The 14,505-nt window shown below is 37.2% G+C and overlaps 1 protein-coding gene across 1 annotated transcript; it reads left to right on the top strand.

Annotated features, from left to right (window-relative positions):
• On the top strand, positions 1-14,505 carry faxdc2 (fatty acid hydroxylase domain containing 2). The gene is made up of 9 exons (XM_031308205.2): positions 1-100; positions 1,818-1,852; positions 4,964-5,061; positions 6,505-6,608; positions 7,203-7,324; positions 9,946-10,151; positions 11,621-11,726; positions 12,537-12,703; positions 13,624-14,505. Exons 1-9 carry the CDS (start codon positions 76-78, stop codon positions 13,778-13,780), a joined length of 1,020 nt encoding a protein of 339 aa, XP_031164065.1. The 5' UTR covers positions 1-75; the 3' UTR covers positions 13,781-14,505.

The following is a 14,505-nucleotide window of genomic DNA, read 5'->3' as shown; positions in this document are numbered from 1 at the left end:
TTCTCTGTTGTAAATACACGGTTGTTTTGAGAGCATGTTGGATACAGCAGCACAGAGGAAACACCGTGAGGAAACATGACGGTGCAAAAAAGAGACAGCGGTGAGTCGGTGATTTATTTGACCGTTAACATGTTGTTGGAGTCGGTTTATGTCACTTTTAAAGCTTTAGTTGGCAGTGGTGGATTGTAACTTACATTGACTCAAGAAGCCTACCTAAGCCTTCGAGGTCTACTTAACTTGAGTAGCCTATTTCCATTTCACGTGTATTTTCTTTCAATAAAGTATCAGTTCGCTATGCTTTTTTATGTAGCCTATTGATTATTATCTATTTTATATATATATATATATATATATATATATATATATATATATATATATATATATATATATATATATATATATAAAACGTCATATGTCTATTTTTTGAAACAGAGGGCTATTTTTTAATAAATGTTGTTCATCAAAAATACTTCAAGTGAAGGTCAGGTCAAGTTATCAAAGCCCAAAGTCGATCTTAGTTTTCTTTTATTTAGTCTAATAATCTGCAGCCAATAATAAATACATGAAAAAAACAGTGTATTTATTTCCACAGTTATATAATATAAAACAATCAGCATAGCCTATTCTTTGGATTTCTGAAGCTGCAGCTTGGTGATAAAAAAATCAATATCATTTCTGTAAATTAACTAATGTGTAAGCACCAACTCTATGTTTCACTTAAAGATCCCCACCAGACATGTTTTAAGACCGATTTTAAGAAAAATACTCTGCTTTGAATTATAATTTGTGTCTCATAGCCTAGTTTTTCCAAACGTTCTTAGAAATTCCAGAATGTATGAATATGCAAATATTTTCAAGCTCACTGTGTAGTGTGTATGTGCACTGGTTTCAAGTTTCCCTATCACTCTTTTTTTGTTAATTGCATATTGAACAACACAGCTTCAGAAGTCACAAAATCATCTCCTTTTTCTTCTACTGTCAAACTCTGCACATGATTGGCTACATGATTCTGCACAGTGAAGCTCAAACATCCAAGTGACATAACAAAAAGCAAAGCACATTTTTGAGTGGAGGGAGGCTTTAATATAACTTGGGTGCCACAGTTGTACCCTTTTTCTGAAATCTTTACCATTGTTGTTATTTTTGTTCCCTAAACTTTCTATTTCTTGCTTAGTTACAAACAGAGTGAATGTAGGGCAGGTTGTTATCCCCAAGAATTTGACTGGTGGAAAAATGCTCACTGTAAAAAGGATTATGTATAATCCTCCAGCTGTAAATTTTGCACTCTGCTACACGGCACTCAGATGATTATTGTGGACCATGGAAAGATTTAAAAAAAAATAAAAAATATCCTTAATCAGTGTAGGTTCAGTATATGAGTCCATGTCTGAGGCAAACAATTGGAGTTTTATTTATGCACAGTATATATGAATAGTATTAATGATTTGTCACACTGTATAAAGTAAGAAATTAAAAGTTATTTTATTAAACCATGGAAAAACAAACCTGATCTCCGTAACAATAGGAAAATATAAGACCAGGACACACAATTATCCTGCAAGCCAGCTGGGAATAACGCCACCTTTCTTTTAAAATAAATAGCTGGACATTTAATCTTTAATCTTCTGCCATCAGTCATCTTGGGACAGCACAGATATTCCATTTGCCTCCAAAAGCATCAATTATATTTTAATTTTAGAAGGATTTTTTATTAGTTACAATAGGTGATGTGGTGGTTAACCCTTGGAGTTATGAATCTGTTTTAATCCTACCTAGAAAATAAAAAATAAACCGTGTATTTATTATTGTGCTTACAGACACAAAGGGAGCTGCCACAACAGGCAACAGACAGGTAAGAAAACCACACCTTTACAACTGAACAATCTGTTATTATCCTAGATGACTAGTACAGAATATATGTATATATATATATATATATATATATATATATATATATATATATATATATATATATATATATATATATATATATATATATATATATATACACACACATAACCCATTGCTATTAACCTATGTGTGTTAAAACACATTTGTATTCGCTTGCATGCCTCTCGGCTTATTGTTGTTCAATGAAGGAATCTATCAAAGTTCTGCTGACCAATAACTCAACATTTGCTTGAATGGGACTTTTGGGGATATGTTTATATGTTTGTTTATATGTTTATTTTATTCAACATTCATGTTTTTTTTTTTGTTCAGTGAAAGAATATCAAAGTTCTACTGACGATTAACTCAAAGTATTCACTAGCATGCCTATCTGCTTATTGTTGTTCAATGAAAGAATCTGTTAAAGTTCTACTGACGAATAACTCAACATTTGTATTCACTGTATGCCTGTCTGCTTATTACAAAACAAAATGTTTATATTTATGTTTGTATAAGATGGAGTTTGTATGAATTACCCAACATTTCCAGTTAATTCTTGTAAATTCCCATACATTCCCATAATTTCCCATTAATTCCCATAATTTCCATTAATTCCCATGAAAGTTTCCAAATTGGAATGTTTCCAAAATTCTCCAGCTTAACTGTCCATGGAAAGTTTCCGGAAATTTACCGGAAAATTTCCGCCTCTTTGCAACCCTAGGCACAACCCTTTTTGAGGGTGACACTGACAGGGTTTTATTACTCTAAAGAATTGAATAATATTTGTTCCAGTCCATTAACCTCTGTCGCATCTCATGCAAAAATACTGACCATGTAATTATTTCCTTTAATAATGCTAAAAATGTTTGCAATATTATTTACTTGTAACACTTTTCCATACAAAGTTAATGTTATTAAATCGTCCACTGCATATGATTCCTGCTCCTTCCTGACCACCACTAATAGTATATAAAACCAGATGTTTCAATGAGCTACAAATCCTGCTATAATTGTCAATAATAAGTTTCAGTACCTGTAGATTCCTTTTAAAATGTCTGCATAAGACGCTCTTACATCCTTTCAGAAACACAAAATCTTTGTTTTTGGGCGTAACAATTATGAAACTCAATTATTATATTGGCACAAATTGGCACGTCTTCAGAAAACCTGGATGGGTCAAGCTTCTATTGTGCCATGTTGAATCTGAGACAGTCAACAATGTAACAGTCAACACTGTTGGTATTATAGTTGGTTGAAACACACATCAAAAGCTCTTCTAAGAAAAGAAAAAAGTCACATATAGATGATCTGTGAGCGATTTAGTTTGTCTGCATGGCATATGGCAGATAACATATTATTAATCATAACCTACTGGCCATCAGTCAAATCTCACGTTAGCATCAGAAAAGGAAAATTGTTTTGAATTGCCTTTCTTTAACTTTGTAACGCATTTAAAACACAAAAGTCCACCTGCCTACTTTTGTTTTGAACATGGCTCCTTGACTTGTCCTATATGCCTTGTTGTTTCGTTGGGACAGGCTCGACCTGACAAGTTGCATATTTCCTCCCATGCAAATGTATTGAGCCCTGCAGGGATAGTCAATTATGGATGATGCACATGACCCAGAGAAATGTTAAGGAGTGTTTTGAGCAGTGACTGTAGAATGAGAGTGCATCAATCTATTTTATTTGTCACATAAAATCGTACAAGGTGCAATTCCAGTGAAATGTTGGTTTGTGTGTCCTTTTAGGAACTTTTGCAGACTTAATTTCTTAGAGAATAGATTGTAATAAATATAGTAATTAAAATGTCCTCATAAGGATAGATACACAAGGATACGTCAGTGTCAGTAGACATTTGTGTAAAGTTGTCTCCCCTGTTGCCATGGCTGGCCAAAAGGCAGCCGGGGTAAAAGCTGGCATTTTAGATGGTCTGTGAATGTGACATCAATCCCTGGACTTAATTCCTGCTGAGTGAACTGATCTAGTTTTTGCCTCTGTCCGACTGGCTCAGATTTTGCTTTAACTAAATGCAATGTGCATTGGTTGGACAGATTTGTACATCTGGCATTTAGTATTCAGCTTAAATTCAAATATTGTCAAAATTGCAAGGGACAAAATCTGTTAAAATCCATTTAGGTCACGCTAAAATGCATTAAAGACAAAATTGATAACTTAATCGTAAATTCATTTACTGTCTTATCAAAACTTCACATATTTAGCTTTGCAATCACAAACAGTCCATGTGGCCTTTTAATAGCTTTGATGCTTTTAATTATTTTTTGATATCGATATAGATAAAATCATTCATGTATTATGGCTCTACTGTATTTAAAACTCAAATTTACTGTACACATTGCTCTTTACCTTTATAGTCATACCAGTGCATTATTTAGGTTATTATGGTAGTAAACATTATGTAACTTTTTGATTGAAAATACACTATAACTCTGCACTACAGACGGTACCGTTCATCATTAAGACCAAAAAACAATGAAGCCTAATGTCGTATTTTCAATGTGCTTAAGTTAAACACGAAGCATTCAGAGGCACATTCTCTCCTGTTGCCTGATCAGAAATCCGAATCAGAAAAGTGTTGCCACAATAAGTTACACTTAATGTATGTGGAATTTGCCTTGGTGAGGCTGCATATATAAACAAACATATTAAACATTAACATAAAATAATAAATACAGAAACAAATATATACATACAAATTAACTGTTGCATAATAAAAAAAGAGGCTGAAAAGGTTGAGTGCAGATTAATTTGCTTTTCATTGTCACTTTCTTTATTATGGTGTATTATCTATATGCAGTCCGATGGTGCTAAATTCCTCACCTTTATGGATACATAAGTTAAATTAAGTCTGCTTTGTCTGTGCAGATCAGTGTTTCACCTATAACTGAACCGAACTAAAAAGCCACAATGCTGCAATCCTCACTGTTGTTTTATAGACATGTTTGCACCCCAAGACGTTTCTGTGGGAAACGCTGATGTAGCTCAACATCAGGAGCTTGCACAGTACGATCCGAGAGGTTCATACACTATTGTTGCCTTTTTCTCTGCCCAGGAGGGCCCTGGTGGAGTGTGGGACTCTGTGAAGAAAGCTGCGGTTGTCATCGGATCTGGAATCTTATTCTTGGCTGCATTCGGCAACTCGCTGACATGGTAGGATTTCCTTACAAGTTGCAGTGTTACAACAAACCAATAGTTTGTTTTAAAATGAACTTGAGATCATCATTACATCAATGCACAATAATAATACAAAAGGACAAGAAAGGGAACAGAAGAGAACTGGATTGGAGGCATCAGGACAGTGCAAAGCAGGACTGGACAGGAGACAGTCTGATCGGGTCCAAATTATAGGCCTACTTATTCAGCTAATCGGTCAGGTACGATGGTGATCGCCTGGTATATCATAGTCTCCACAGGAGAAAACATTTTAGGAAATTAGTAGCATATGTAAGAGATTCATGCTCATAAATGATTATTGAATTGGATTATATTTTTGAAGTTGCTTCATAGATAATAAATTGCTGGTTGTCTCACCCAGGTGGCTATAGAATGTTAGGACTTTCAATTATTTCAAAAAATTAGTTCTTGAAAATAATGAGTTACCGCTGGCAATTAACAAGCAGTCGAAAGCTTCTGCCAGTGTTGATGTTCTCTCTCTAGTAGGATCTGTAGGGGTCTCTCATTTTAGATCGGGGCTAATTATTCTTAGGAATTTGGAGTGCTGGGGTCCCGTTCAGATCGGATTTCTTTTTTCAAATTGATTCATGGACGTCAGGTTCATTAATTAATGGCTTGACTTGAATTACAGAATATGTGACTAGTGCCTCATTTCCACACTGAATGGTACGGCACTACTCGACTCGCTCTTTTTAGGTTTTGTATTAGTAAGTTATGGATAGTACCTGGTGCTTTTTTTGGTACCACCTCGGTCGAGGTGTCACTCTGCAGACCACTGATTGATCAGAGAGAATCATATCTAGCGTGACGCAAGACATCCAATCGTCAATACCAGCCGCAATATTTTTTTTATTCACTCGTCCCAGATTTTCTTTTTTAAATGTAGAGTTGAAGATAATGCCATGGCAGTTTCACGCAGCGTCACTATGGCGATCACTTGGTAAGTCCCACCTACACTGATGAAAATTAAATGGAGTAAAGCACCTTGTTCAAAAAGTGAGTCGAGTCGAGCAGAGCCATAGCATGTAGTGGAAACACAACATACGTTTTTGCCAGGTGGTTTCTATCATGTTTTGTGGTTTGTTTGTTAGGATGGGGCTGAATATTTGCGTAGGTGTACACTGTGATTGCTAGGACATGTCAAGGTTCTTGCTATATGGTTGCTACAGTGATTCTGTAGTAACACAATATTAGGGGTGGCTGTGAACCATAGCAACCTTGGAAAATTAGAAATCAGGTTTTAAAACCTGACAGTGTGTGATAAAGTGGACATTGGGACTGGGCTTGTGTTGGAATGTTTCAGTACAGTTAGACACAGACTTATGCATGTTCTCCAGAGAAAAGCATGCAGAACAAAGAACAAAAATCTAACAAAACAGTCTTGTGAACTTTGACATTTTGCGATGTTTTCTCATCTAGGCATCTTCAGAAATTCTGGGGAGCTTCAGGAGATTTCTGGCAGAACTTGTGGACGAAGCTGCATGTTTCGTTTGAGGGTCATGATACTACTCTGTTCTACCTGGGTAAGAAATAACAACTAATTCATTTTGTTTGTTTTCCAAAACATGTGTTCTGTAGAGGTTCATGTTGCAACCACCAGACTACTATTGACAATTCTTATAGCAGAGCAGCCAAATCAAGTCATGATGACCTCTGGTGTCGACTTACCTACTTTAATATTGCGCCCATCATATTGTCTGTTTTGATCGGAAGGTATTCCTCAATCAGATATCTATGTAGGAGGTTATGTGCTGCCAGTCCAAAACAATATGCATTACGAGATAGGGCAAATATTGTTTCCATTGTAACAGGTAAGGCATTTTTTCAAAGTGGTTATGTAATATGCACAGAGCAAGTCATACAGTGCAATAAAAATCACCTTACATGGTGCAATCCTGCTTGATATCTGTGATCATGTTTATTACCTTAGGTTGCTCAAAAACAAAATCCTTGATCTTCTAATCAGCTCAGAAATAAAATGCTGAAAGCCATACTTTTCTTAAAAATATCAGCAAGTTGTTTGCAGAACGTTAACGGCCTTCGCTGAAATATTCAGGCCCAGGTCAGGGGCTGCCATGTTGTCCCTCTCTGACAGCAGTCCTGGTTTTTCCTAACAGGGACAATGTTGGTCCCCACTCTGGTGTTCTGGGGGACGAATGCTCTGCTGCTGTTGGTAGACACCACTGGTAAACCCTCCTTCATTACCCGCTACCGTATCCAGATGGACAGGAATAACCCGGTATGTCCTATATTGAATCAGTTAATGTGTCTCCTCTAGCTTCACTATTAATACCACCCCAAGTACTACGACCCCTTAGACCTCTACTGTTATTGTTTCCACTAGCAGTTGTATATTTGATACCACTGAGATACCAACTTCACTTGGACCTTTACTCTTTCTACCAATTTTGTTACTGAATGAACTGCTTATGCTGTAGATTTTTTCTGCCCCCTTTTTAACCTCTGATACAGTAACTGCTGTTATTTGCAGCTGATTAAGCAGAATAGAACAATTTTATGGCATGTCGTGTAGTGACAGATAATAAATCCATCTATTTCAGTGTACTGACCTTTATTAGTTACTCTTTACCTGCTGGGTTAAACTGAGCATCAAATACATTAATAGAACTTATCTTCTTTGACAACAAAACATTTAGATAAGCTTTGTCAGTCTTTAGACATTTTTGTCTTTTTGTAATGGTCATTTGAAGAACAAGCAATACAGTTATAGTGACGCCGTCATCATAATGATTTTCATGATATGTAAAAGTGACATAGGGAATAAATAAATGAATAAAATAGCATGCCAATCAAAATAGGCAATACATAAAGAAATAATATTATATTGTTCTGTAGTCCCCTATTTATTTGCACATTTAGATTTTATTTCTACATTTATTTCGTACATATTAATTTATACATGTATCCATTTATTTAATCATTCACATATTTATTTATATCCAATGTTCGTTTGTGGCCCCAATAAATGATAAATTGTGTGTGTGTGTGTGTGTGTGTGTGTGTGTGTGTGTGTGTGTGTGTGTGTGTGTGTGTGTGTGTGTGTGTGTGTGTGTGTGTGTGTGTGTGTGTGTGTGTGTGTGTGTGTGTGTGTGTGTGTGTGGCTGGCTGATGTAATGTGTCCACCTGTCCGTCTGACCAAAGTCCTCTCACTGTGTTTGATTAACAGATAGTGATGGACACTGGGGAGATAAAGACATACATTACTGATAACCAGGGCTCGAAGGTTACTCTCAAAGTTTAAAACTTTCAAAGATTATAACCAGGAACACAGTGCACAGGAAGCTCATGTTCGTTGATGGGATAAAAATAGCTTTCAGTCAATTTCAGGTTGATTAGTATACATTATCCATACATCCTGCATGAAACTAGTGTTTTCTCTGAATATACTGCTAGAGATGTTGGGATGACAAAATTTTATATCACCTATGATGAACTAATCTGTGACAATCTGCTGTGTTGTCGTGTGTGTCCTGTTTGCTCTCTATGGTCCATTTACTCTGAGCCAAGGCATTGAAGCTCTGTGACCGATAACTTCTGAAGCCTGAACTTGAGCCCTATTAATCATAAACAAAGCCAGGATGCGCTGTTGTGTCACAACAATACAAATCTATCACGCAATCTATGTATCTTAAAGTCAGTGATTTGAATTGTATGTCAGTGCACTTGGGTCAACCATTAGACATTTTTTAGAGAATACGAGAAGAAACATTTTAGCACACAAATAGGATTACACTACTATGCACTAGTTAAGCCATTTTGTTTGGTATAAAACCAATCAAACACCAGTTGCATCTCAATGTTGTTATCATGTGTGTTTACCAAAGTACGAAAAATAAGAACCTTTTGCACAACCGCCATTTAAATAATGGCTGATTTCCATTTAGCTTCTTCAGTTTCAGGGTTCTGGTATTGTGAATGGTGGCTCACTGTCACACTGTCATGACTTACCGGGACACTTGAATAGAACGGAGCCATTGTTAATGTTATTAGTCACACCTGTGCTTTGACTACTACGACAAGTCAAAATGTCTGCTATGAAAAAGGCCTATTCATAGGTCTTGTGTTTGTACTTTGGTAACACGTGGAATTACAAAACCGTAGTGTGCTGCAACTGTGCAAAAGTTCATTTGTGTACACTTGAGACACATTTATGTGCTCACACAAATGCACACAAAAAACGTCATCATGATATGCCCATTAAAAACAAGGGTCCAAACTTTAATGGTTTAATTGTATCTTTTGTCTGCATTATAGTGAAGGTGATCGTTTAAAAGCTGCTGCTTGAGTTCCAGTATCGAGTCTAAATGTAAACATGCACGTCTTTGCTATATTTTCCATTAAAACCTACTGACCGAACTCCATAAACAGTCTTATGAAATGTCTTGTAGACGTCAGGTGTAGCCTTCAATAAATGCACAGTTATTAAAATCCAAAAATTATTATTAGTATTATAATATTTACTTAATTGTAATAATCCTTATAACACACTTTTTGTAAAACATGAACGACGATTATAAAAAAATGTATATGGAAATGGCTAAATGTGTCGAACAAGAAGAATAAATATGCAGTATCAAAGTAGAATATTGTAATAGAATACAGGTAGTAGAAAACGAAAAATAAAATTTAAGATAAGGAGGGTAATCATTTTAAATGCTTCAACTCAATGCCCCATGTTATCATTTTTTTTTTATTGACAATCAGCATGTATGTAATGTTATGTAAATTCAATATATATATATATATATATATATATATATATATATATATATCTATCACAAAAAATAAATGCATACTTATTTTAGATTAAATCCAGTTTTGACCTCTGTCTGACTGCAGGTGGATCCAGTTAAAGTTGCCCATGTGATGAAGACAGTCATCTTCAACTACGTGTTTATCTCGGGGCCCATGGTTGTGGCCGCTCACTACCTGATGAACTTGAGAGGAAACCCCTGTGGACCCGAGCTGCCCACCTTCCACTGGGCCCTGATGGAGATGTCTTTCTTTGCCATCTTGGAGGAAATTATGTTTTACTACTCACACAGGTTCGGATCATTAGTTTTATTATTTACATTTGTGCTTTTTCTACTGTGACGTGTCAAAATGTCTCCCGTGAAAAAGGCCTACACAGTCAGACAATAACACTTCTTTCTCATTTTTACACAATACTGCCACCTAGTGGTAAAAGTGACCAAAACGGATGTGTTACTGTTTATTGCTAAAATCATTTTTATAGGGGGTCAAAAATAATAAAAAAATGAATAAATAATGAAATTAATAACTATTACTTGGTAGCATCATCAGGTCAAAGTTTCTATTTGTCCAATACTTCGTTTGCAAAACTACATCCCCATCAGCCTCAGTTGTGCTTTGTGTTTAGTGCTAATTGGCAAACGTTAGCATGCTAACACACTCAACTAAGATATTTATACAACATTATACCTACTAAACATCAGCATTTTACAGATATATTTCACATATTACTTTATATTTTTTCATGGTTCTTTATCGTATTTTATACTTATGATGCTTGACTTTTGCTATTTTTTTCTTTTAAACTATGTTTATTGTTATGCACAATTAGGCTAGTATGTGAAAACCTACTTTGCCATGAATCTGATTCTGTTCCCTTTGGCATTGTGAGCATTTTAGCATGCAGATGTTAGCATTTAGCTCACAGCACCACTGTGCCTGAGTACAACCTCACAGAGCATGTCTGTAGTCTTGTTGTTAAAGCAGCCATATTATGCTCATTTTCAGGTTCATAATTGTATTTTAAGGTTGTACCAGAATAGGTTTACATGGTTTAATTTTCAAAAAACACCATATTTGTGTTGTACTGCAGTGCTCTATCTCACTGCTGCAGACCCTCTTTTCACCTGGTCTCTGTTTTAGCTACAGAGTGAGACCTCTTTTCTTCTTCTTCTTCTGTACTATCTTTGATTGCACTGCACATGCCCAGTAGCTCAGATGTAGATCATGTCAGCTAGCTAGCTCCATAGACGGTAAAAGAAAGGCTGTTTCTACAACTTTGGTCAGTTACAAGGCAAGATTAGCTGGGAGACTTCTAAATGAGGGCGCACATGTAAGTAGTTCTTTTGTAGATTATGGTGAACTTGTGTGTGTTGTAGCAGTGCTTTGCTATTGAGAACGAGGTAGCATGCTAGCGGTAGCATGCTAGCGTTAGCATGCTAGCGTTAGCCATAGCGTTAGCATGCTAACGCTACGAGCTAATGGTTGCGGTTAGCCTGCTCGTTTCGGCTTGTGACGTCACAAGCCGTGCCGATTTTGAACAGCTCACCCAGAGACTGAAGGCAGGACACATTCAGAAACTGTATCTCACTCTAAACAGCATGGGTGGATTTTTTTCAAAGTTTGTATGAGTGTGGAAGCACCAGAGACACAACATAACACCCCAAATCCCAGAAAAAGTGATTTTTTATTAATATGGGCACTTTAAATATGTATCAATGGATAACTTAATGGTGTTTTTGATCCTCATCTTTTTTCTCAGGCTGTTCCACCAACCCGGCCTCTACAAGCAGTACCACAAACAGCACCATGAGTGGACCGCTCCCATTGGAATCGTCTGCATCTATGCTCATCCTCTGGAACATATGGTAAAAGACCCCCTCTCTACTTTACGGGCCCTATTTTATCAATCTAAGCGCACTGTGTGAAGCGCATGCCGCAGGTGCGTTTAGGGCATGTCCAAATCCACTTTTGCTAGTTGATGGCGGAAAAAAGGGTCCGTGCGCCGGGTGCATGGTTCAAAAGGGTTGTACTTACGGTCTTCATTAATTCACATGTGTTTTGGGCGTAACAGTAACATGCAATAAACCAATCAGAGTGTCATCTCCCATTCCCTTTAAGCCAGGCACGTTTGTACCATGGCACATTGCTATTATGGCGGATTTGCACCGTAATATTTTTATTTGTAATCTTTTGCATGTTTGTGTGCTGCTGCGCTTCCCTGTGTGTGTGTTACAAGCATAGTGTGCGCGCGCTGTGCATAAGCCTAGGCGCATTTTACTAATGCGCTGTTAAAATAACAATGAAATGCTGCGCTATTGACTTGAGACCAGGTTTCTGTTGGTCATTGGCGCGATCACTTCCCCCTGCCTCAAGATAGCAATACGCCAAGAATTCACCTGAACACACCTCCCTGTAAAACCAGCACGCCCATGGGCGCAAAGATGGGCGCAGGTGCATTTGCTATTTAAACGATGCGGGCGCTGGACGGGAAATTGACAACAACGTCGGTCTTAAACTAGCAAAGACACTTGCGTCGGGCTTTGCGCTGCGCCGGGTGCAAGATAGGGCCCATCATTTCAGTGTCTCGGTCTGTCTCAGTTTCCCGTTCTTGACCTGTTGTTTGCTGGATTTTCCTCAGCCATTAAAACCAGTTTGTTCCTCCCCTTTGCCCTTAGATCTCCAACATGCTGCCAGTGGCAATTGGGCCGGTGATCCTGGGTTCCCATCTGTCCACCACCTGCCTGTGGTACTGCCTGGCTCTGGTCAGCACCACCATCTCCCACTGTGGATACCACCTCCCCTTCCTGCCCTCTCCCGAGTTCCACGACTTCCACCACCTCAGGTGAGTCCCCCTGTCCACTCTTCCAAGACTACTTTGTTATGTGGATTTGATGATTTTAGTTTTTTATTCATCTTTTGAACCTTTTATTTTTTTTTTTTGTTGAATAGGACAACATTAACTTGATGATAACGGGATTTAAAAAAATTATTTTTTCTACTTGGAGGTACTCTGAGATTACATTTTCTTGACTTTCTGTTCTGAGATACAGTATACTTGTCTGTGGTCATCAACATCTACTTGCAACATGAAACATACACTGTAAACTCTTGAGTGTGTAGGGACATAAAATCCTGCTTTTCAGTTAACCATCTAATCTGCTCCTTTAAAACATTAAAGGGAAGGCTGGTGATATTCAATATATTTGTTATTGTCAACAAATCCCACTGAACAGGTCACAAATGTAGCCTAAAGCCTAAATAATGTCTTTAAACAACAATGGGGCGGATTAATCCACATTTGGTGCTGTAGCGAGTATTTGTGGTAGCAGGACAGTAAATGTGGTATTGAGTCAAAATAAACTGTGTGTGTGTGTGTGTGTGTGTGTGTGTGTGTGTGTGTGTGTGTGTGTGTGTGTGTGTCCATGTGTCCATGGTAATAAAGGAACAAGCCACCCAGTGCAACAGTGTGGCTCATTGATGTGTTTTTAATATTTTTTGGATACCAATGGAGCTCTCCCAAAGATATTAGGCTTTGGCTAAACAGACAATACTTAGGATCAATTCATTGTTATTTTTGGTCACCTTTTTTAGTATTATTTCAGTGAAATCTGTAAAATTCTTAATTACTGTAAATTGGAAAATAATTGCAAAGAGAACATGGACCCTGTGTGATATATTTTTTTTAAATGTTATAATTGTCTTCTTTGGGAGTTAGGTCCTAGTTTTTAGATTGTTGTACTCACATGTCCTTCCTGGTTCCAGGTTCAACCAGTGTTTCGGGGTCCTCGGCGTGTTGGATCGGCTCCACGGCACCGACGCCAAATTTAGGCAGACCAAGCACTATGAGCGCCACATCCTGCTCACCAGCCTCACTCCTCTGAACGAGAGCAACCCTGACACACCCAAGAAGGGCCTTTGATGGCCTGTGACTCCCCCTGAACCTCAGGCCTTGCCAAGTTTAGAATCATGATATGAGAAGATTCCCAATCTTACATGACTATTGCTTTTTTTAATCCAGAAAACCTGTTGATCAGTTTCAGATCATGAATGTCTGCTGCTACTCTGGGCCAATTTATTTTTCCTAGTAAAAATGTTGCACTTTATTGCAAGAAGATCCTTGATAAGGTAGATGTAAGAATTTGGTGGTTAATGAGTGTGAAAACTAATCACTGTTATACTCCGTTTTCCAAAACATGAGCGTCCAGCTTGTTTCAGGTTTGTTTTCTGGTGCTAATTCAGATGACATTTTTACTTGTATTGTCACCACCTTGTTAACCTAATTACGTGTTCTTACTTTTCTTCATGAGCTTTAATATTAGCAGAGTCCATTATAATTACATGCACATTAATCTTAAATCAACGATTCATTCTTATAAGTACATTTTATATTTTGTTTAGTAACAGCACTTCCAGCTCACCAGTCCAGACTCTTTTGATGCATTTACTTGCTGCTCAGACAGAACATATATTTCCGTTGCATCAAAACATATCCTTGGATGTAAAATGTGTCTTTATGTATTACAGGAGGCCTCAGTAATAATTGTATAAGACATGAATCCTGGTGAAGAGATTTTCTACTGTGATGATACAATGTTGATATTTCAACTGGACTGTTTAATATTAAAGAATTATTGTCAACATCAA

This window comes from Sander lucioperca, chromosome 13 (genome assembly GCF_008315115.2).
Source record: "Sander lucioperca isolate FBNREF2018 chromosome 13, SLUC_FBN_1.2, whole genome shotgun sequence".
NCBI lineage: Eukaryota > Metazoa > Chordata > Actinopteri > Perciformes > Percidae > Sander > Sander lucioperca.
The sequence above is the reverse complement of the archived record's forward strand: the minus strand, read 5'-3'. Positions and strand labels throughout refer to the sequence as shown.

Bases quoted from the DNA above. Each gene is read 5' to 3' on its own strand.
- faxdc2 (XM_031308205.2), top strand. From the start codon at position 76: ATGACGGTGCAAAAAAGAGACAGCG. The intron at 5,062-6,504 runs GTAGGATTTCCT...TTTCTCATCTAG, and splicing joins TTCGGCAACTCGCTGACATG to GCATCTTCAGAAATTCTGGG. The intron at 6,609-7,202 runs GTAAGAAATAAC...TTTTCCTAACAG, and splicing joins TACTACTCTGTTCTACCTGG to GGACAATGTTGGTCCCCACT.